The sequence below is a fragment of the Xenopus laevis genome, chromosome 6L, assembly GCF_017654675.1.
Source record: "Xenopus laevis strain J_2021 chromosome 6L, Xenopus_laevis_v10.1, whole genome shotgun sequence".
In the NCBI taxonomy this organism is placed as follows: domain Eukaryota; kingdom Metazoa; phylum Chordata; class Amphibia; order Anura; family Pipidae; genus Xenopus; species Xenopus laevis.
Genome location: NC_054381.1, coordinates 17,240,586 through 17,262,785, shown reverse-complemented (window position 1 = coordinate 17,262,785; position 22,200 = coordinate 17,240,586). Strand labels below are relative to the sequence as shown.

Below are 22,200 nucleotides of genomic sequence, written 5' to 3'. Positions count from 1 at the left end.
CAAATTGTCTTTGTCACTCTCTATATCATACTACAAGTTATCTCAAAGGTGAACAACCCCTCTAATGTTTACATGATTTTCTAATAGGCATAAAGATCCAAATTACGAAAAGATCCATTATTGAAAACCCCAGGTCCTGAGCATTCTGGATAACAGGTCCCATACCTGTATAGAATTAAATTTCCTTTCATTATGCATATATTCATTTTTGGGTAAAGGAACCCTTAAAGGAAATGTCCAACAGGGTATTTTGCTGCCTTGAAAACATCCCAAATCCCTTCCCACTGACTGAATGTAAACTGCCTTTAGTAAGTAACTGAAATTGCAAAATTCTCATGTATTTTCATGTGATAACACAACCTGAATGACTTACCCTCCTCTGTGATTTACATGGCGGCCGAAGTAAATCGAAGTAAAACCCTCCGACTTCGAATATCGAAGTCGAAGGATTTATCGGATTTCATTCGATCGAAGTAAAAATCGTTCGATCGAACGATTAAATCCTTCGAATCGAACAATTAAATCCTTCGACTTGAACGATTAAATCCTTAGAATCGAACGATTAAATCCTTAGAATCGAACGAATCGAAAGTATTTTAATCCATCGATCTAATGATTTTCCTTCGATCAGAAATTACTTAGAAAGCCTATGGGGAAGGTCCCCATAGGCTAACATTGATACTCGGTAGGTTTTAGGTGGTCGAAGTTTTTTTTTAAAGAGACAGTACTTCGACTATCAAATGGAGTCGTAGTCGAAGGTCGAAGTAGCCAATTCGATGGTCGAAGTAGCCAAAAAAAAAAAACTTCGAAATTTTATGTATTTTTCATTCTAATCCTTCACTCGAGCTAAGTAAATGTGCCCATCAATAAAAGGCTATGCCAATTCTAAGCATCTTGTCAATGGGTCTTCATTTTCTTCTTTTTTATCGTTTTTGAAATAAACGTAGTCTATGAGGTGTCAGACAGACAGGTCTCCAGTGTGCCCTAAACCTTCCATTTCTTTCTGTATGGATTATCTGCTCTCCTGAGCTCAGGGCCTGGAGCATCGGGGTCACTGTTCTACATTGGTGAGTTTTCCATAAAACGTAGATGTATTCATGGTTACATTTGTATTTGGGATTATGGAAAAATGCCGTCCTCCATTGCCCACCCTACATAATACATATCCAATACAAGAATTTGCCCAGCTTTGTTACCAGAAATGCAGATGCGCCGAAAGGAGAGAAGTCAATGGCTGTGATCTTAGACGGCCTCAGCTTTCCATGTCGAGGCTTATACTGCTTCGGTGGTTCTGTAAATCCATAGCGTGTGCCCCGTGCTACAATGCCCTGGGAAGGGGGGAATTATCATTATAAATAGAATCATAAATGTCATCTTAGTGATAAAAAATATTCTATTTAAATAAAATCTAATCTAAGCGTAAACATTAAAGGGAAAACATGTTTTTTTCAAAATCAGTTAATAGTGCTGCGCCAGCAGAATTCTGCACTGAAATCAGTTTCTCAAAAGAGCAAACTGTTTTTTTTATATTTAATTTTGAAATCAGAAATGGGCTTAGACATATTGTCAGTTTTCCAGCTACCCCCAGTCATGTGACATGTGCTCTGATAAACTTCAGTCACTCTTTACTACTGTACTGCAAGTTGGAGTGATATCACAACAGCCTAAAGGTGGCCATACACGGGCCGATAAAAGCTGCCGACAGACTGAATCGGCAGCTTATTGGCCCGTGTATGGGGGCCCCCGACGGGCTTCCCCGATCGAGATCTGGCCGAAAGTCGGCCAGATCTCGATCGGATGGGACTAAAAATCCCGTTGGATCGCGGCCGCATCTGTTCGTTGATGCGGTCCCGTGATCCGACCGCCCGTTCGCTAAGATCCGATCGTTGGGCCCTAGGGCCCACGATCGAATCAGCCCGATATTGCCCACCTCAAGGTTGGCATATCGGAGAGAGATCCGTTCGTTTGGCGACATCGCCAAACGAGCGGATCTCTCCATGTATGGCCACCTTAACAAAAGAATAATGGGAAAAGTAACCAGATAGCAGCTCCCTAACACAAGATAACAGCTGCCTGGTAGATCTAAGAACAGCACTCTATAGTAAAATCCAGGTCCCACTGCAACACATTCAGTTACATTGAGTAGGATAAACAACAGCCTATCAGAAAGAAGTTTCATCATCAAAGGGCTGGCTGTCTGAAAGCACATGACCAGGCAAAATGACCTGAGATGCACCTACACGCCTATATTATAAATTAAAAAAATACACTTGCTGATTCTGAAATGACATTTTATATTGTAGAGTGAATTAATTGCAGTGTAAACAGTGCAATTTAGAAATAAAAACGACATCATAAATATCATGACAGAATCCCTTTAATGATAAAGCGAAGTATCAGGGTGCAGACAATTCTGTGAATATAATCTGGATTCATTTATTTATACATAGGAGGTGAGAGCTGCCATGCTGTTGGTAAACATCAGTAAAATAGCAGTTGTATGTTATTATGACCAGTTGGGTACAGCTGCACTTGTGTTAATAAAGATTGCATCTACTGATACAAAACTTCCTTTTAATTCCCAGGTTTAATACCCGGAGGGAAAATAAAATTAAAATCTACTGATACAAGTGATCTAACCCAAGTATAAACAGAAATAGACAGGGAAGGAATTTTCTCTGCACACAGTATAATGGCAGTTCCCATCTATGTGCATCAATTTAATTATACTGAAAAGAAATGTCCTGTGTGCACAAAACATTATCTCCTCTCATATCCATGTAGGGGTAAATAAAATAATATAATAATATCTAATAATACACTACATATAGTAATATGAATGATCTTTGGAAAGCGGTGTGAAGTAATAATTGTTACAGAACACTTACAATGTCTGTTCCAATGACAAAATGATTGGAGTCCTGAGGCAGAAACTTAATATTCAGGGTCTCGGGGACCCCCAGGGATAAGACTTCTTTAGAGAAAAAACTGAAAAAATAAAGTGTAAAAACCTATATGAGGTGATTGTCAGGTTTAAACTCAACAATCTGTCCTGACATTTGAAGTACAGAGACCCAAACAGCCCCCCTCAGATCCGATGAATGTTGCTCCCAGTGGCCTCAAAGCAGATGCTTATTATTGAATCCAATGTATGACACAGCACTGCCACGTAGAGATTACTTTTAAATAAAAAGCCTTTATTAGAACATATGGCTTCTGATCCGGAAAGTGCAACGTTTCTGGCCTAATCTCGGCCCTTTATCAAGCTTTGATAAAGGGCCGAGATTAGGCCAGAAACGTTACATGTTCCGGATCAGAATCCTTTGTAAAAGGGGAAAAAGTTTTTTACTTTCTTGTTTTGTGACAAAAAGTCACGCAATTTCCCTCCCCGCCAGTAATTTGCATATGCAAATTAGGACACGGTTCAGCCAAGTAGAAGGATTCGGCCGAATCGGTATCGTGCTGAAAAAGGCCGAATCCTGGATTCGGTGCATCCCTACTTAGAGGCAAGTTTTGGTTGTATAAAAACCAGATGTACTGCCAAACTGAGTCTCCTGTAGGCTGCCAGTCCATATAGGGGCTACCAATAGCCAATCACAGCCCTTATTTGGCAGTCTGGGAAACTTTTTTTTTTTTTTATAAATGTGTTGCTCCCCAAATCTTTTTACATTTGAATGTGGCTCATGGGTATAAAAGGTTGGGGACACCTGGTCTATGGCAACTTCTGATAATGTCATTTGCCAGAATCTACAGGTCACCAGTCCAGGCCTGGTGATCTTCCATACCCAAGACAAATTATGTATTTATATGTGTATGTGTACAATTTTTTGGGGGTACAAGTTTTCTTTTCCTGTTCTAATACAGTCTCTCCCTGTGGCTAGTAAGTATACATTCATGGAACCCGATAATGACTTTCAGCGGCACTGCCTATACAGTTTTCAGCAGCCAAAATATGATTTCCAATACACCGCAGCAACACTCAGTTGTTCTTACTACAGCTCCCCTTCTCATAACAGTATGCAGGAACGAAATCGATGGGAAATCGGCGGTCACTTACTTGCTATCAAGATGTATCGAGGAGCTATGAACCAATTTTATTTTCCCTCCGGGTATTAAACCTGGGAATTAAAAGGAAGTTTTTAAATCTGTTCATAATACATACAGTGAAGGGCAAATTTATTGAAAAAACAATCGCAACTGCCATCAGTGTTGTTCCTGCTTGTGTGCATATATTTGAAAAAATGATTAACAGAAAAAAAACAAACACTGATGATACACTTCACTGGTATCTCAGAATGTTTTAGGTTGCGTCATTTTAATTTTTTCTGTTATTTTCCTTTTTCTGTTATTGATCCAGCTGACACTTGGGCACCCATTACGGAAAAGAGGTTCCGCCTAAATATTGGGAAGGGGTTTGTTACAGTGAGAGGTGTGAAGATGTGGAATTGTCTCCCTGAATCAGTGGTACAGGCTGATACATTAGATAGCTTTAAGAAGGGGTTGGATGGTGTTTAGCAAGTGAGGGAATACAGGGTTAAGGGAGATAGCTCATAGTACAAGTTGATCCAGGGACTAGTCCCATTGCCATTTTGGAGTCAGGAAGGAATTTTTCCCCCTCTGAGGCAAATTGGAGAGACTTCAGATGGGGTTTTTTGCCTTTCTCTGGATCAACTGGCAGTTAGGCAGGTTATATACAGACTTAAGGTTTAACTTGATGGACATGTTATTTATTTTGGTCATCAGAGACCCAAATTCGCTACATTGTTTGAAGAACCAGAGAACAGAAATGGATAAACAAAATACTGCTTTCAGTTCCAATTATATTATCATAAAACAAATCACATTTTTAATGTATGTCTATACAGGAAAGCTGCGCAGAATTATATTTTATTATATAGAACTCTCATTTTTGGTATCTAGGCAATTGCTGTGTGTAATGCATGAGACAAGTAAATATCTTTTGATTTCAGAAGGCTTCACTTTGTATATAAATCACAAAACTGTTTGGGGGACTGAGTTCCCCTTTAACTAGTATTATTCACACTCGTTGATTTAGCTGTTGAATGAGCTGTGAGCTCTGTTACAGTTGAAGTGTCTGGCTTTGCTTTTTACACTGCATGTACTTACCTAAATCATTCTGTGATCCTGCCGAATCCACTTTCCTAAGCTCCACCACCACCTGCAAGGATAGGAGATGTATGGCAGTCAAAATGAGAACTAGTTGCAGAGGAGGGATTATGTTAAAAGGAAAGAGCAAAATCATCTCATTTTATAGCACTAAGTTGAAGGGGATGTATTGATTTATATATATATATACACACACACACATATACATATATATATATATATATATATATATATATATATATATATATATATATATATATACACATATATATACATATACACACACTTGAATTAATTGCACTAATTACACATTGCTAACTTGATGAAGCCATTTTGGCACCTTTTTATATATATATATATATATATATATATATATATATATATATATATCTATATCTATATCTATATATATATACTCATCTCACAGAACCATACGCTTAAAATTTAAGCAGGTCTGTGATATCCAAGTGTTTATGTCCTAGTAAATTGGATGATGGGATACGTACCCATATTACAAGGTGGGCACTTTCATCCAGGGACGCCATCTGGAAGGAAACCCCTTCTGTGGAATGAAAAATGACTATATAAGATATTTTTTAAAAAAATGTACAATTAAATCACAGGTATTATTATTATTATTAATAATTACCAAAGCTACATAAAGCAGAGCCATAATCCATTTAAAGGGGAACTATCACGCAAAGTGAAAATTTAAAAGTTTCAGCATATTGAAATAAGAAACTTTCATCCGTGGGCCCAATACCTGGAACGAATCCAACCCGAGACCATTACCAACGATCCTGGAACTACTTAAATAACATGGTAGTTAATGTGCCTCCCGGTAATAGCATACTGAACCCAGAATAATTCTTTTACCCTTCTCTTCATTCTTCCTTTCTTCCACTTACACTCCCCACCTCAAGATATCCCCCCTTTCTTCTTTCCTTCCAGCTGCAGGACAGCAGAGCTAATATAGGAGATCTCAAGAGGTCATAAGAAGTAATAAGATATATAGGATGATCTTTATGACACAGTGCACAGAGTTACCAGTCAATGATATACACACAGTTGTTTACATGTTATGTTTTATTGAATTTATTATTTGTTACAATGAAAACTATAAATAATAAAAAAAAGAAACTTTCTAAAAACAATTAAAAATTCTGTACTGTTTCTGAAATAATCAAGTTTATGGTCACTATCCCTCTCTCAGCATCTGTTTCTCTTCATTCTGTCGTCATGCAGCAGTTGGGTGTCAGATGAATGATCCAATATATCTTATAGGGGGGCTCCTTTTGCCTAGAAGATGTATTAGAGCTCTCTCTATTAAATTACCAGAGATCATGTCTCTCTGCCTGCAGGATTTATGCATAAGGCAGTTATTTTGTTAGATTTTGTTTGTACTGGAATCAGTTATTTGAGTGAGCTCTAATTCATCTGCTAGGAAAGGAAGCCCCCCTATAAGATAAATTGGATCATTCATCTGACACCCAACTGCTGAATGAACACAGAATGCTGAGAGAGGAATATAGGGGAGCTCCTTTTGCATAGAGATGTATTAGAGCTCACTCTATTAAAATCACCAGAAATCATGTCTCTCTACATGCAGAATTTGTGCAAAAGGCAGTTATTTTGTTAGATTTTGTTTGTACTGGAATCAGTTTTTTAAATGAGCTCTAATTCATCTGCTAGGAAAGGAGCCACCTTATAAGATATATTGGATCATTCATCTGCTGCATGAAGACAGAATGAGGTGAAACAGATGCTGAGAGAGGGATAGTGAATATAAACTTTATTATTTCAGAAACAATGAAGAATTTTTAATTGATTGTATTTAAAAAGTTTCTTACTTCAGTATGGGGAAGCTTATATTACATTTTCATTCTCACGATAGTTCCCCTTTAACTATAAATGTTCAGATTATGATACAGCATTAGCACACTCCTTACATATTCAAGAACACATTGGTAAACGTAATGCAACACTTCAGCAGTAAATTATTAGCCAAAGAAAGCCATTGTAAATGGTTACATTCATGATCAAAACAAAGCTAACACACTTGAACCTAACTAACTGCACCCACATGAACTGCCTCTTGGAAAGAAATTACAGCCATGGGCCTGGGGTATTTCTGCTGGGACTCACAGTCCCAGGCAAACAGCACATGATAAAGGCTGCATCAGTATCCTGAATTTCTTCTTACATTCTACACACTTTCCGTTCAAAGGATGAATTTGGAGGAGTCATTTCTCATAGTCCCATAAGAGATAACATGGGGGCACTGGGCTCAGCAGAAATTTGGGCAAAAGTGTAGGGGACCAGGGGCATCCTGACTGATATGCAATTTCAATGTACTTTAGCAAACAGGGCCACCCATTGTTTTGGGACCTGTAGTGCCAATAAGGTTTTACATAGGGATGTATTGGGGAGAAATATAGATATGCAGATTCATCATTAACATTTGTCCCAAAGCTCATTTTTACTTTCAATGTCTACAGAACCAACCCGCTCTAAATGAGATGGTTCAGTAGTAAATCACCAAACTTCTCTGTATGAGATGATCAAGTTGAGAATTACCAAACCTCTCTGTATGCGATGGTTCCATAATGAATTACCAAACCTCTCAGCATGAGATAGTTCAGTAGAGAATTACCAAACCTCTCTGTATGAGATGGTTCAGTAGAGAATTACCAAACCTCTCTGTATGAGATGGTTCAGTAGAGAATTACCAAACCTCTCTGTATGCGATGGTTCCATAATGAATTACCAAACCTCTCAGCATGAGATGGTTCAGTAGAGAATTACCAAACCTCTCTGTATGAGATGGTTCAGTAGAGAATTACCAAACCTCTCTGTATGCGATGGTTCCATAATGAATTACCAAACCTCTCAGCATGAGATGGTTCCGTAGTGAATTACCAAACCTCTCAGTATGAGATGGTTCAGTAGAGAATTACCAAACCTCTCTGTATGAGATGATTAAGTTGAGAATTACCAAACCTCTCAGTATGAGATGGTTCAGTAGAGAATTACCAAACCTCTCTGTATGCGATGGTTCCATAATGAATTATCAAACCTCTCAGCATGAGATGGTTCAGTAGAGAATTACCAAACCTCTCTGTATGTGATGGTTCCGTAGTGAATTACCAAACCTCTCATTAGGAGATGGTTCAGTAGTGAATTACCAAACCTCTCAGTAGGAGATGGTTCAGTAGTGAAATATTGATTTATGAGAAAACTGCATGAGAGACTTCCTGAGACAAATGAAATAATCTTATGGACAAAGCAAAATGTGACTGTACCTTCCTGAGATGAGAGCAGTGATATCCCGTGATCCTTATAAGCTGCACTGGACACAGGTTCTATCGCCCTTACAGCGCATGTGTGGGTTATCGGAGTAAAAACACCATCTGTAATTGAACATACACATCTTTATTTTAATAGGGCCAATTAACACAGAGAACTAAAATAAAAATAGCAGTAAAACATTCCTAAATGAGGGGTTTGTAGTAGAAAGCCAATAGTGAAATAAGAGGATCCCAGAGCTGCCAATGCAGTGTCAGGATAGGCTGGTTTCCTTACAAAATGGGAACATTGTCCTTTATAGGCTGCTGGGTAAGGCGGTACCAACCAGTAGAAAAGGTGGCAGATCTAATTGTCCAGTTTGTATCGGCGATTTTCATGGTATGATGCATAGTGGGGTCTTCCTGTAGATCCCACACAGCCACAGTCCCATCTACTGTTCCAGCAAACACCAGGGCTGCTCTGCCAGGGCTAAAACAGCAGCACTTTACCTGCAGGATTAAACATGGCAGCATTACAGAGACAGCAAAGGGAAGGTAAAAACATCAATATAAAATACAAAAACTGCAAAACTATCTGGACAAAAAAGTGTTTAAAAATCCAGCACAAGCTCTTGTGAGCAAGTCCTTGATTGTGCTCCATTATATGCCCACCTCCCACATACATCATAGTGATAGACTATCCTAAATCTCACATGCTTGTAAATAGACATTTTATCATGAAAATGAAAAATAATATAAACTTTCTCATACCGAAATAAGAAACTTTCTAAATACAATCAATTAAAAATGATGTACTGTTTCTGAAATAATAAAGTTGATCCTTACTATCCCTCTCTCAGCATCTGTTTATTTTCATTCTTTCTTCATTCGGGAGTTGGAAACTATACAGAATTTTTAATTGATTGTACTTACAAATTTTTCAGTATGAGGAAGCTTATATTAAATTTTCGTTTTTGCAATAGTTCCCCTTTAATGATAGACAAGGTATTTTTCGAACGGCTTGTCATATAAAGTGAAGGGTTTTCTACCTCTGCATCACAGATGAGGACTTTCTGAGGAGTAGAGGGTTCCCATACATTCCACACGCAGATAATGTAGCGGTTGTCCAGACGTGGGATGCTGGGGTCCTTGCATAATCCATGTACTGTAAGCAGCATATGCCTTTGGCTTGGGGAGAAGTGTAAATGGTACACCTGCCGGGCTACAAACAAAAATATTCTGTGGGACTTAGTTATGAAAAAATGAGCGATATTCCAAAACTTAAAGTAGCAACATAGATCAATTCAAGTCCAATAAATGGTTCTTGATTTTAAAATGTGTTCCTCTTAGAAATACTTAATACATATATTTTCTGGGAAGAAATGAAATTTGGTCTAGCTCTTCCTCCCAGTGCATGGAAGGATAATAGGCTAATAATTAACCCCAAGCACCTCCTTTCAGCTGAATGTAAGGCATACTGTATATACAAATAGAACAACTGAAAGGAATAATGCGAAGAGACAATTTTAGCACTACCAAAGTGTATTGAATCCAATAGCAGGAGCAAATAAAAATAATAAAGGGTAGAGGATATAATCCCAGTTCACCCCAGTCTGTGGGTGCATGTATAGAGAACCTGTGGGTGCATGTATAGAGAACAACAGCAGAAATTGTCAGCTTCCTCCAAAAAGACCAGCAAAAGTAGTTAAAAATATAAGTATATTTATTAGGACATTACAGGCCTCCACCTGTAATATCCTAATAAATATACCGTACTTGTATTTTTAACTACTTGTTGCTGTTGCTTGAATTATTGCTGTTGTTCTTTATACAAATAGAAGTTAATAGTTTGGTGAACTTTTGCCTTACTGTTTCAAGTTGAAAGCTGGTCTTATCCCCCAAGTATTGTGTTTTTTTATATACAGTGAAACCTCAATTTGACAACCCCTGCTTTTAAGTTTTCCCTCATTTTACATTGTTGTTTTGTGGTCCCACCTATATATATATATATTATGCATTATATATTTCCCTGATTTTACATTTCCCTGATTTTACACCATTTTTTTCTGGTCCCCTGAAAAAATGTAAAATGGTGGTTTAACTGTATAGGGTTGGCTACTCAACTAAAGATTTGAGGAGACAGGAGCTGGAGAAGAAGTTGAAGGGCACAACCCACAAAATATTATTGTTACACATAGAAATAATAATAAACCCTAGAACCTACAGGATCCCTTCAGTTGTGGCCATAGTTGTGGTTGCTTGTACATTAAGCCAGTAGAACTTTGATAGAATGCTTGCAATGCTGGCTGCCGTTTTATTTGCATAGAGATCCGGGGGTCATTTATAAACACTGGGCAAATTTGCACCTGGGCAGTTACCCAGCAGCAACAATCAGATGTTTGCTTTCATTGTTTTCCTTGCAGCTGGCTGGAAAAAAATCGCTGATTGGTTGCTAATGGTTACCACCCAGGTGCAAATTTGCCCAGTGTTGATAAGTGGGCCCTGCTGTTACCAACAATGTAATGATTAGGGTTGTACCATCTGTTGTCAAAGAGGGGAAGCTGAGAAGCAGGAGGAGCTCACTAGCAAAAGACAAGTATAAATGATACCTTGGAGAAATGGGAGGCAGGTGTTTAATTGGAAGCAGCCATCGCTGATGGACATGCAAGGCTCTTTGGATTGGACATTCCAGTCTGACCGTTTCTCAGCTCGATCCTCTTCAAGTAGAACTGCAATAACCTTAGCAGCAGAGGAAAGCATGGGTGTCAGATAATATAACTATCTATAGCTAATATAAACTATCTATCTACTGGCTATTCTGCATCCTAGTAGGAAAAGGATGCTAGGAAACATAGAAATAAAACTCTTACACAGAGGGTGTACTGGGTTACCTGGCAGGCAGACTGGAGGAAACTTGATAATTTTTGGGAGTCAACCTTCATTGAAGATGTTGCATTCTCTGCTGCATCACTTTTATGGCCTGGATTTCAGGAAGCAGACAACAGTAAGAATTGATAAAGTGAATGGTCAACTTGAAATTAATGTAGGATGATACACACACTGTTAGTCTAAGACAATTTATTCTTTCTAGTTATTTTGTGTTTTATTTTTTATTCTGCAGGTCACTTGCATGTAATTTTAACTGTAGGTCCTCCATGCTCTTGCACCCAGACTGTGAAACGAAATGACTGAAAGATGAACTGGATATGGCCTGAAAAAGAGAATTGTTTCTCCCTGTATTATCAGTTAACATCTGTATTACAATAATCACCTCCGGAGACAACAGCGCCCTCTCCTGGATGCTGGGTCCACTTTTCTTCAATGTCTATTTCTTCAGTTTGTACTTCCCTGTCAACATTATCTTCATTGCACTGAACGTAGGCCTAAAATTAGGATACAGACAGAGCAGCAATGAGGCTGATATAGCAATGGGCAGGCAATCATTCTTAAATCTCACTCCATTAGCTCCTCTCTCCCCCTCCAGATTACCATTCCATACAAGAGTTTACAATCCTAAAGGGAAGGGGAGAGAGATATAAGATGGGGGTTGCCATGCATAGCGGCAAAGATAATGTATATCTCTAGATATTGGCAGTAAGTGTGACATTGCAACCAGTAACTAATGTGTATGTCAGAGTCAGTGAAGTTGGATAAGTTTCTTAGGGATTATGAGTAGGAGAGGAGAGAACAAGGTGATGGACAGAGTAAAGGTTACTGACTGGTGGGTGCTTGGCAGATAAGGAGGAGATTTGAGGGTGCAACATAGTTGAGTGCTTGAGAGCCAACTTTAAAGGGATACTGTCATGAGAAAAAATGTTTTAGTTGTCAGTTAATAGTGCTGCTAAAGCAGAATTCTGCACTGAAATCCATTTCTCAAAAGAGCAAAAAGATTTTTTTTATATTTAATTTTAAAATCTGACATGGGGCTAGACATATTGTCAGTTTCCCAGCTGCCCCCAGTCATGTGACTTGTGCTCTGATAAACTTCAGTCACTCTTTACTGCTGTACTGCAAATTGTGTGATATCACCCCCCCCCCCCAGCAGCCTAACAACAGAACAATGGGAAGGTAACCAGATAGCAGCTCCCTAACACAAGATAACAGCTGCCTGGTACATCTAAGAACAACACTCAATAGTAAAATCCAGGTCCCACTGAGACTGATTCAGTTACATTGAGTAGGAGAAACAACAGCCTGTCAGAAAGCAGTTCCATCCTAAAGTGCTGGCTCTTTCTGAAAGCACATGACCAGGCAAAATGACCTGAGATGCACCTACACACCAATATTACAACTAAAAAATACACTTGCTGGTTCAGAAATGACATTTTAAATTGTAGAGTGAATTATTTGCAGTGTAAACAGTGCAATTTAGAACTAAAAACTACATCATAAAAATCATGACAGAATCCCTTTAAATATAAAACAAAATCAGTTTACTCTTTTGAAAAACAGATTTCAGTGCAGAATTCTTCTGGAGCAGCACTATTAACTGAGGCGTTTTGAAAAAAAACATGTTTTCCCATGACAGTATCCCTTTAAGTCTGCTGCAAATTATTAAAAGATTAAATAAATCCAATAGGTTTGTTTTGCCACCAATATGGAGTTAGGCAGCTTACTAACCAACCTTCAAACTCAAGTCTGTTTTCTTTTTTATAAGAAAATATTTCTTAAAAATTTGAACTATTTGCTTGAAATGGACTCTATAGGAGATGGTTTCCCTTAATTCCAAGTTTTCTGGATAAGTTTTCTAGACAACAGTTTCTGGACAACAGTTTTCTAGATAAGGGATTCCATACTGTAGTAAATAAAGGTTACATGTGCAAATATATTCAGTAATGCATTTTTTATTCTCTAAACAATCTCACTCATCCTCTACCTGTTTAGTGTTTGTTCTCCCAAAATTTCGGATGTACATTTCATATTCTTTTACTGGGTGAAGGTCCAACAAGGACAGGGTAGCGGAAAAGTCTAAGTCGATCAGTCGAAGGATTTCAGTGCTGCGTTTTCTAGAGTAAAGAACAAAGGCATTCATTTAGAGAAGACTCTGAGAAGAAAATTGCCATACTTATAGGTGCCTAGAGTCTCTGATGTACGTATGAGCCAAATGCAAGGCGTAGTGCTTTCGACAACCTGAAGATGTTTATTCAACAATTCTATACTAGTTGCCTATAAAAGGAAAAGCAAATCCCAGACTGTACATTAGGATACTGGAGGTCACCCAGGGGGTCTATGGCATGTATAAAGGTTGCAGAGCTGCTCTATGACTGCTTATACTAGCTCACTCTTGAGAAGAATACCTATGAGTTGTTGCTATGCAGAATACACCCTCTCTACAATTTCATCACACTGCGAACAACTTAAAGGACCAGTAACATAATAAAAACAAACAAAAAACCGTAAGTATACAACAAAAACAAAACACAAAGACAAATTAAACTTTGAAATTGCTAAGTCTTTATTAAGAAATAACTTACCGAAACTCTGCTTGCGCTCCTCTTCAGAAAAGGACGATCCATCGTACGGTCCTCGATTTCTCCTCCCTGCCTTCCTTATAGGAGATAGCCAGGGAGGAGAAATCGAGTGCCACGCGATGGATCCTTACCCAGTCTGAAGAGGAGCGCAATCGGAGTTTCCTTTGAAGTCTTTATTAAGAAATAAATTCCCAAACTCTGCTTGCGCTGCTCTTCAGAAAAGGCGACAGATCGTCGATCCATCGTGTGGCACTCGATTTCTTCACACTGGCTATCTTCCATAAGGAAGGCAGGGAGGAGAAATAGAGCTCCGCAAGATGGATCGCCTTTTTTGAGTGCAAGCGGAGATTCGGTAAGTTATTTCTTAATAAAGACTTCAAAGTTTCATGTCTTTGTGGTTTTTTTTCATTGTATACTAACGAATTAAAAAAAAAAATGATGTTACTGGTCCTTTAAGAAGCCAGTGCTGCAGCCAAGAGCCTGGGTATTGCACAGGTAGGCTGAGGACAATGATAGGTCTAAACTCTCAGTGACCCGCTCCATAAGCCTCAGCAAGAACTGACTTGGAAACAGAGGGGGGTTTCTTTTACCAAGAAATGTCTCTATTTGCCTTTGATTTACCACTTACGGAGGGGAAGGAAATGAAGAATCGAGATAATGTTCCTATGTTACAGCACTTTATGAAATGAATCTTGGAGGAGCTCCCAAACTTCCAATTAAAACTTACTTAGAGCAATTTATAGGCAGGGTTGGCTCCAGTTACAGGTTTCAATAGTCAGGTCTGTCTGTACTAGAGACATTGTGTGCATTTGTGTGGACTGAGACGGATGTCACAGAAAAACAATATTCTTTGCATTGTTATTAGGAAGACTCTATGGGGGTCGTACTTATCTCTGGCCTGTATTAAAATACAACCATACATAATGATTGCTTGAGATTACATAGGTGCTAATTGTCATGTTTCCTATCACTGTCACTGGGTATTGGCCCACTCTGATCCTCAAAGTATTGCTTTCTACTTCGCACATGTGAGCGAGTCCTGTGTTTTAAAACACACTTTACTCATGTGTGCCCGATGCTTCCATTAAAGGGGCGGTTCACCTTGTAGTATGTTGTAGAATGGATAATTCTTAGCAACTTTTCAATTGGTCTCCATTATTATTTTTTGCTTAATTATTTGCCTTCTTCTTCTGACTCTTTCCAGCTTTCAAATGGAGGTCACCGACCCCATCTAAAAACAAATGCTCTGTAAGGCTACAAATGTATTGTTACTGCTACTTTTCATTACTCATCACCACCACAATACAGTATTGCACTGCTGGTTTTTTTTTTTCTTTATACTTTTTATAAAATCTTCACTCACTGTCACTTATGTAAATAATATGGTTCATGTGATCTTACCCATTTCTCTCCCTTTTTTCACTAGCGCTTACTTGATCTATGTGACACATTACGTCACCACAATACAGTTCTATACAATCCACATACTATGCACTTTAAAGGGATACTGTCATCGGAAAACATGTTTTTTTCAAAACACATCAGTTAATAGTGCTGATCCAGCAGAATTCTGCACTGAAATCCATTTCTCAAAAGTGCAAACAGATTATTTTACATTCAATTTTGAAATCTGACATGGGGCTAGACATTTTGTCAATTTCCCAGCTGCCCCTGGTCATGTGACTTGTGCTCTGATAAACTTCAATCACCCTTTACTGCTGTACTGAAAGTTGGAGTGCAATACTGTATTTTTTTCCAATGACAGTATCCCATTAATACTGTGTATGGCTACTGCGGCATTTTCTTTTCTTTTATTTCACCATCACCGTAACATGGTTATTTGGTGCACTGCACTGCTGTTTTTATTTTTTAATACAATCTTCACTCGTCACGTCACTTATGTAAATAACATGGTTCATCTTGTACTACATATGCTCTGCTGCTATATTTAATTTTAAAAAAAAAAAATTAGAATTTTTTTATGGTAATTTTTTTTGTACCTAGTTGTAGTATTTAACTAGTATGTTTTAACCTTGCACAGTCTAAAAAAGTGGATCAGGATGCATTTCACTGCATGTTGTACTTGTATAACTATGCTTGTGACAAATAAAGAATCTTATCCTATTCATATTCCAGTATCCTATTCAAATCACTGCATGTTTACAAGGAATATGATTAAGTGTTTGTAACACGAAACGCGTAAGGCAGAGGACACAATAAATCTTTTTACTTTATTTTAACTATTTGATGGAAGATTGCCTTTATTTGAGTGCCTGCTCCAGATTTATTCATGTTTACAAGGGTACCTAGCTACAAGATTGCTGAAATTACAAACTGCAGAGCTGCTGAATAAAAAGCTAAATAAGTCAAAAAACAAATAATAAAAAATGATAATTACAAATTATCTCAGAATATCACTCTCTATATCACATCACACTGGGGGGCCGATGCATCAAGGGTCGAATATCGAGGGTTAATTAACCCTCGATATTCGACTGGGGAATGAAAATCCTTCCATTTTGCGTAAATACTGCGATCGAACGATCGAAGGAATAATCGTTCGATCGAACGATTAAATCCTTCGAATCGAACGATTTTAATCCAACGATCGAAAGATTATCCTTCGACCAACAAAACTTAGCCAAGCCTATGGGGACCTTCCCCATAGGCTAACATTGGGTTCGGTAGCTTTTAGGTGGGGAACTAGGGGTCGAAGTTTTTTCTTAAAGAGACAGTACTTCGACTATCGAATGGTCGAATAGTCAAACGATTTTTAGTTTGATTCCTTCGATTCTAAGTCGTAGTCGAAGTAGCCCATTCGATGGTCAAAGTAGCCCAAAAAACACTTCGAAATTCGACGTTTTTTTACTTTGAATCCTTCACTTGAGCTTGGTGAATTGGCCCCTAAAAGTTGGTGAACAACCCATTAAAGCCTGTTGAATATATAAACTCAACTGCTTGCAATATTTGTTATGACATTCTAGACAATTATAGAACAAATAGGTGCAATAAAGGACTGTTTTTAATGCTTATTTAAAATACAACATATACCAGAGCTTTATGTTATATCACAGGAAAAAAATGCCATGTGGTTCATTTAATATGTTTGTGAAGATTCTCATTCATCCAGTACATGGTATCCTATATACTAACCGAAGGCCTATCTATGTCCCGAGTGGAGGGGAGGCAGATGCGCACGCAACTTCGGTTAGGATCTATGAGATGCGCGCGCAACTTCAGCCGAAAGACATAGATGCGGCCTTCGATTAGCAGATGTGCTGGAAGGTTAGGATCAGAACAGGTTAGGATCGGGGAGGCAGATGCGCTGGAAGGTTAGGATCTAGGGAGGCAGATGCGCTCACCGTCTCCTTCTGCCTCCCGCCGCCTCTTCTTTCCTGCTCACTCAGGCGGCGACCGCTGGAAGGTTAGGATCTAGGGAGGCAGATGCGCTCACCGTCACACTAGGGGAACCGGTTGCGTACCTGCACGAAAGTCTGTATAAGCGTCGGCCATCTTGCTACTCCTCTGCGACTTTGTCATCCGCCCACTGCCAAATCCGCCCACTAAAGTCTGTATAAGCGTCGGCCATCTTGCTACTCCTCTGCGAGTTTGTCATCCGCCCACTAAAGTCTGTATAAGCATCGGCCATCTTGCTACTCCTTTGCAAGTTTGTCTAATGGCGGCGCTAGCGTCACTCTAGGAGGGGAACCGGTTGCGTACCTGCACGAAAGTCTGTATAAGCGTCGGCCATCTTGCTACTCCTCTGCGACTTTGTCATCCGCCCACTGCCAAATCCGCCCACTAAAGTCTGTATAAGCGTCGGCCATCTTGCTACTCCTCTGCGAGTTTGTCATCCGCCCACTAAAGTCTGTATAAGCGTCGGCCATCTTGCTACTCCTTTGCAAGTTTGTCTAATGGCGGCGCTAGCGTCACTCTAGGAGGGGAACCGGTTGCGTACCTGCGTGGGTGGCCATTTTTAGCAAAACGGGCTATATTATCTCCAAAAAATATTGATGTTGACATGATAAACAACCAAGTGATTGCATTACTTCCTGGACAAAGCTGTGTCTTTCTGAGTACTGACTGTATTGATTCTGAAGACGAAAGTGAGAAACTTAACTTCCCATTAGAATATTTAAACACTATCAACAATGCTGGATTACCACAACACAATCTTATACTCAAAGTAGGAACAATAGTCATGCTGTTAAGAAACTTAAGGGTAGGGGCACACGGCGCGATTTCGCCGCGATTCTGCGCTAAGCGAGTTGTCGCTGCGTTTTTTAAGCCGAAATAGCTTTGCTAACTTTGGCGCTGGCGTCAATGCAAATCGCGGCGAAATCGCTGCGCTAATTCACACGCGGCGATTCGTTTTCTATTGTCGTCCGAAGTTGCCTCGCTGAGCGTTTCCGGGCGACAGTAGAAAAAGAATCGCCGCGTGTGAATTAGCGCAGCGATTTCGCCGCGATTTGCATTGACGCCAGCGCCAAAGTTAGCAAAGCTATTTCGGCTTAAAAAACGCAGCGACAACTCGCCCAGCGCAGAATCGCGGCGAAATCGCGCCGTGTGCCCCTACCCTAACACTAAGCAAGGTTTATGTAACGGTACACGGTTGGTTGTGAAGAGCATGAGACAAAATGTTATCAAGGCAGAAGTGCTTACAGGATCCCATAGCGGTGATACTGTTTTGATTCCCAGAATTGACCTTACCAGTTCTGACCAGGAATTACCTTTTAAACTTAAACGACGACAATTCCCCATTAAGGCTGCATTTGCCATGACAATCAACAAATCACAAGGACAAACATTGGATAAAGTCGGCATTTACCTATCTGAGCCTGTGTTTGGTCATGGTCAACTTTATGTTGCATTTTCAAGAGTGCAGCGTTCATCTGATGTTAAAGTCAAGATTTTAAGTACAGCTCACCAGGGAGAACTCATTCAAGGACAGGAGAACATTTTCACAAAAAATGTTGTTTATAAAGAAATTTTTCAGTAACACTTTACTACCAATAAACTCAAAATTTAAGAATTCTAATAGCAGATAGGTAATAACAAGCAATAGGCACAGATTCACTCTACATCCCCACAAATTAGCGTCGCCAGTTGCTGCCTGGGGATGCCGAGTGAATCAGCACCCATCGCATTTTGCTGCCTCACTGTTGTTACCATTCTTTCATTAACGATTCTTTAGAGAATCGGGGGTTTACTGGTATCTATAGAAATAAGTCAGATCAACGGGACTTGCTGTGTTTTTTTCATCTTGAAAACATTTCACCAGTCATCCAACTGGCTTTCTCAATTCAGATTAATTTGTAAATCTTCCTTCCAGAAAATTTATCCTCTGGAATGTTGCTCCAATCAGCATAATCTGTTTATCATAATCCACAATGATGTCATTAAATGAGGTGTTGATTGTATTATCAAGATTGGAGCTTTGATTGGTTCATTTAATACATACAATACAAAGGTGCTGTGTAAGTGTTTTAAAGGAATGACAAAATAATATACTGTTCCCTGCACTGATACAATTGATTTGTTTGGTTCAGAAACACAACTATAGTTTATATAAACAAGCTGCTGTGTAGTCATGGGGGCAGCCATTCAAGCACAGGATACACAGTAGATAACAGATAAGTACTACTATAGTTTATATAAACAAGCTGCTGTGTAGTCATGGGGGCAGCCATTCAAGCACAGGATACACAGTAGATAACAGATAAGTACTACTATAGTTTATATAAACAAACTGCTGGGTAGCCATGGGGGCAGCCATTCAAGCACAGGATACACAGTAGATAACATATAAGTACTACTATAGTTTATATAAACAAGCTGCTGTGTAGCCATGGGGGCAGCCATTCAAGCACAGGATACACAGTAGATAACAGATAAGTACTACTATAGTTTATATAAACAAGCTACTGTGTAGCCATGGGGGCAGCCATTCAAGCACAGGATACAAAGTAGATAGCAGATAAGTGCTAAAGAATCCCATTGTATACTACAGAGCTTATCTGTTATCTGCTGTGTGACCTGAGCATTTTCTCCTTTTTCAGCTTTAAATGGCTGTCCCATGGCTACACAGCAGCTTGTTTATATAAAATATAAGAGAGTTTCTGAAGTAAAAATGTAGGTCAAGAATACATTATATTGTCAATCCTTTAAAACACTTTCATTTCTTGGTGTTACTGTTTCTTTAGGGACCCAGTTTTCCGTGCAGTAGAAACAGAACATATGGGGACCCTTCAGATGTACAGGTCAAGGTTAGAATAGATTAAAGGCAGGTCATAAGCCACAGTTTTTTTTCCTTCATTGCTTTCAATGTGTTGCAGAAAAATGAAACATAGGAAAAGGATAGGGGCAAGGGTGGAACTACAGAGAAAGTGGACACTGCAACTGCTGGAAGACCCAGGGGGCACTAGCTGAGCAATTTCCAGTGACCCAGTGGGGCACTAACTGAGCAATTTCATTAAGAATATCTAATAATTTTGATGTCGGGCCCTGTATCTCCTAGTAACGCCACTAGATAGGTAAATAGAATCTATCCTGTTCAGCACTAGGCAGGAATTGTTTTGCATTCACAAACACTTGCTCCTTTGTGCTCACATTAGATATCTGCACTACAGGAAAGATCTCGTGTAAATCACAACTACAATAAGTTTCTGTTAAAGTAATGACACTTAAAGAGATTAGTCCCCTGTAACAAATGTCCTTTTCTATTGGTGACTAATCTCCTCCAAATGCTTTCCCACCGGCAATATAGTGAATCACCGGTGGTATAACATATACGGCAATAAGTTTTTCATCTGGAAACTTTGGGCAACTTCGTTAAAAACAAAGCGACGCATAGGTCTACTGATGCACTTTATTGCCGATGGGAACGCATTTGGAGGAGATTAGTCGCCCGCAGAGGAGGAGATTTGATGCTGGAGGCTGATCTCCTCATGTGTCATTGTTAAAAGCAATATTCTACTTACTTTTGTTTTGAAGCAATTTGACCATTAACTTGTCGCTGCTTAGCCGACACGAAATCTATGAACACTCCCCGGTGCTGTTCTTTAACGGGAGCAGCTACTGCCCCTATAAATATGAAACAGGAAAAGGAAATATTCATGAACTCTCAAATTAATAACAGAACGGAAATGTACAAATAAGGAGCAGAGATGGGCCAGGCAGACTGCCAAAACAATAGGAGGCACATTTATCAATGGTCAAATTTCGAATTTATGTGAGTTTTTAAAAACTCCCCTAAACTCCCATCAATTCGTAATTCAACCACACGATTTTTTAAAAACTTGGATGAATTAAATTAACCCGAAAACTCGAATCGAATTAAACTCGAATTAAAAAACTCAATGCAACTTTTTTCACCAAGAAAAACTCAAATGTCAGGAAGGCTGCAAACAACTTCAAATTGATCCCTGGACCTCTCCCATTCACCCAATTCAGCAGGTTTAAGATGGCAAATAGTCTAATTTGAGTTTTTAAAGGGACAGAGCATGATAAATCTCAAAAATCGAATTGAAATTTTTTTCGAATTTGAATAAACTCTAGTCGAATTTGACAGTTTTGACCATAAAACAATTCGAATTTCCAATTCAACCCTTGATAAATCTGCACCCTAAATGTCAGATGCAACACTATATGGCGATATATTGTCATAGACAAATACAAGAGGTCCTCTGCACTCAACCCATTATCAATATATTTAAGACAGAGACATTTTGTGCCTTACGCTACTGAAAATATGGGATGACTTTGACGTAGTTTTCCAGCTTAAATATACTGCAATATATGGACAAACAATCCCTGTTTTGTTTAAAGGGGAAGGTATTTTTCAGTAGCTTAAGGCACAAAATATCTAATTTTTTTCCACATTTTCCTTTCCCTAATTTACATATATGCAAATTAGGATTTGGTTTGGTACTTGCCCGAATCTTTTACCAAGGATTCGGTGGAATCCCAAATAGTGGATTCAGTGCATCTCAAGTTATGACCCATGTGCCCCCTTGATTGGTTACTGCCTGGTAACCAATCAGAGGAAACCAAGAGAGCTGCAAAGCAGGAAGTAGTGTTTTGGCTATTATGTTAGACATCCAGTCACTCCAGCCTTTATACATTACATTTTTAGCTAACTAACTATATTGAAAACATTTTTTATTCTGTACAGCCTATTTATCCAGTTTTTCTACTGAACAATTCCTTTGAAATTCACCTTGAAAAAACTAAGCAAAGTAAAGAAAGCTCCTGCCTGTGATGAACCATCCCCCCCACCCATAGATGGTAGGCACATGTCATACACTGCAGTGGTGGGG

At 39.0% G+C, this 22,200-nt stretch overlaps 1 protein-coding gene across 2 annotated transcripts in view; it reads right to left on the bottom strand.

Moving 5' to 3' along the window:
• dync2i1.L (dynein 2 intermediate chain 1 L homeolog) overlaps window positions 1-22,200 on the bottom strand; it is a 44,727-nt gene that overhangs the window by 5,780 nt on the left and 16,747 nt on the right. For both annotated transcript variants that reach the window (XM_018267147.2, XM_018267148.2), the window contains 13 exons: window positions 20,863-20,965; window positions 13,288-13,417; window positions 11,683-11,794; window positions 11,303-11,391; window positions 11,021-11,150; window positions 9,461-9,633; window positions 8,759-8,921; window positions 8,430-8,537; window positions 5,634-5,689; window positions 5,128-5,179; window positions 4,058-4,118; window positions 2,889-2,988; window positions 1,197-1,328 (listed from right to left, as the gene is read on the bottom strand). In XM_018267147.2, the coding sequence (XP_018122636.1) occupies window positions 1,197-1,328; window positions 2,889-2,988; window positions 4,058-4,118; window positions 5,128-5,179; window positions 5,634-5,689; window positions 8,430-8,537; window positions 8,759-8,921; window positions 9,461-9,633; window positions 11,021-11,150; window positions 11,303-11,391; window positions 11,683-11,794; window positions 13,288-13,417; window positions 20,863-20,965 (1,409 nt within the window). The remainder of the gene's footprint in view (window positions 1-1,196; window positions 1,329-2,888; window positions 2,989-4,057; window positions 4,119-5,127; window positions 5,180-5,633; window positions 5,690-8,429; window positions 8,538-8,758; window positions 8,922-9,460; window positions 9,634-11,020; window positions 11,151-11,302; window positions 11,392-11,682; window positions 11,795-13,287; window positions 13,418-20,862; window positions 20,966-22,200) is intronic.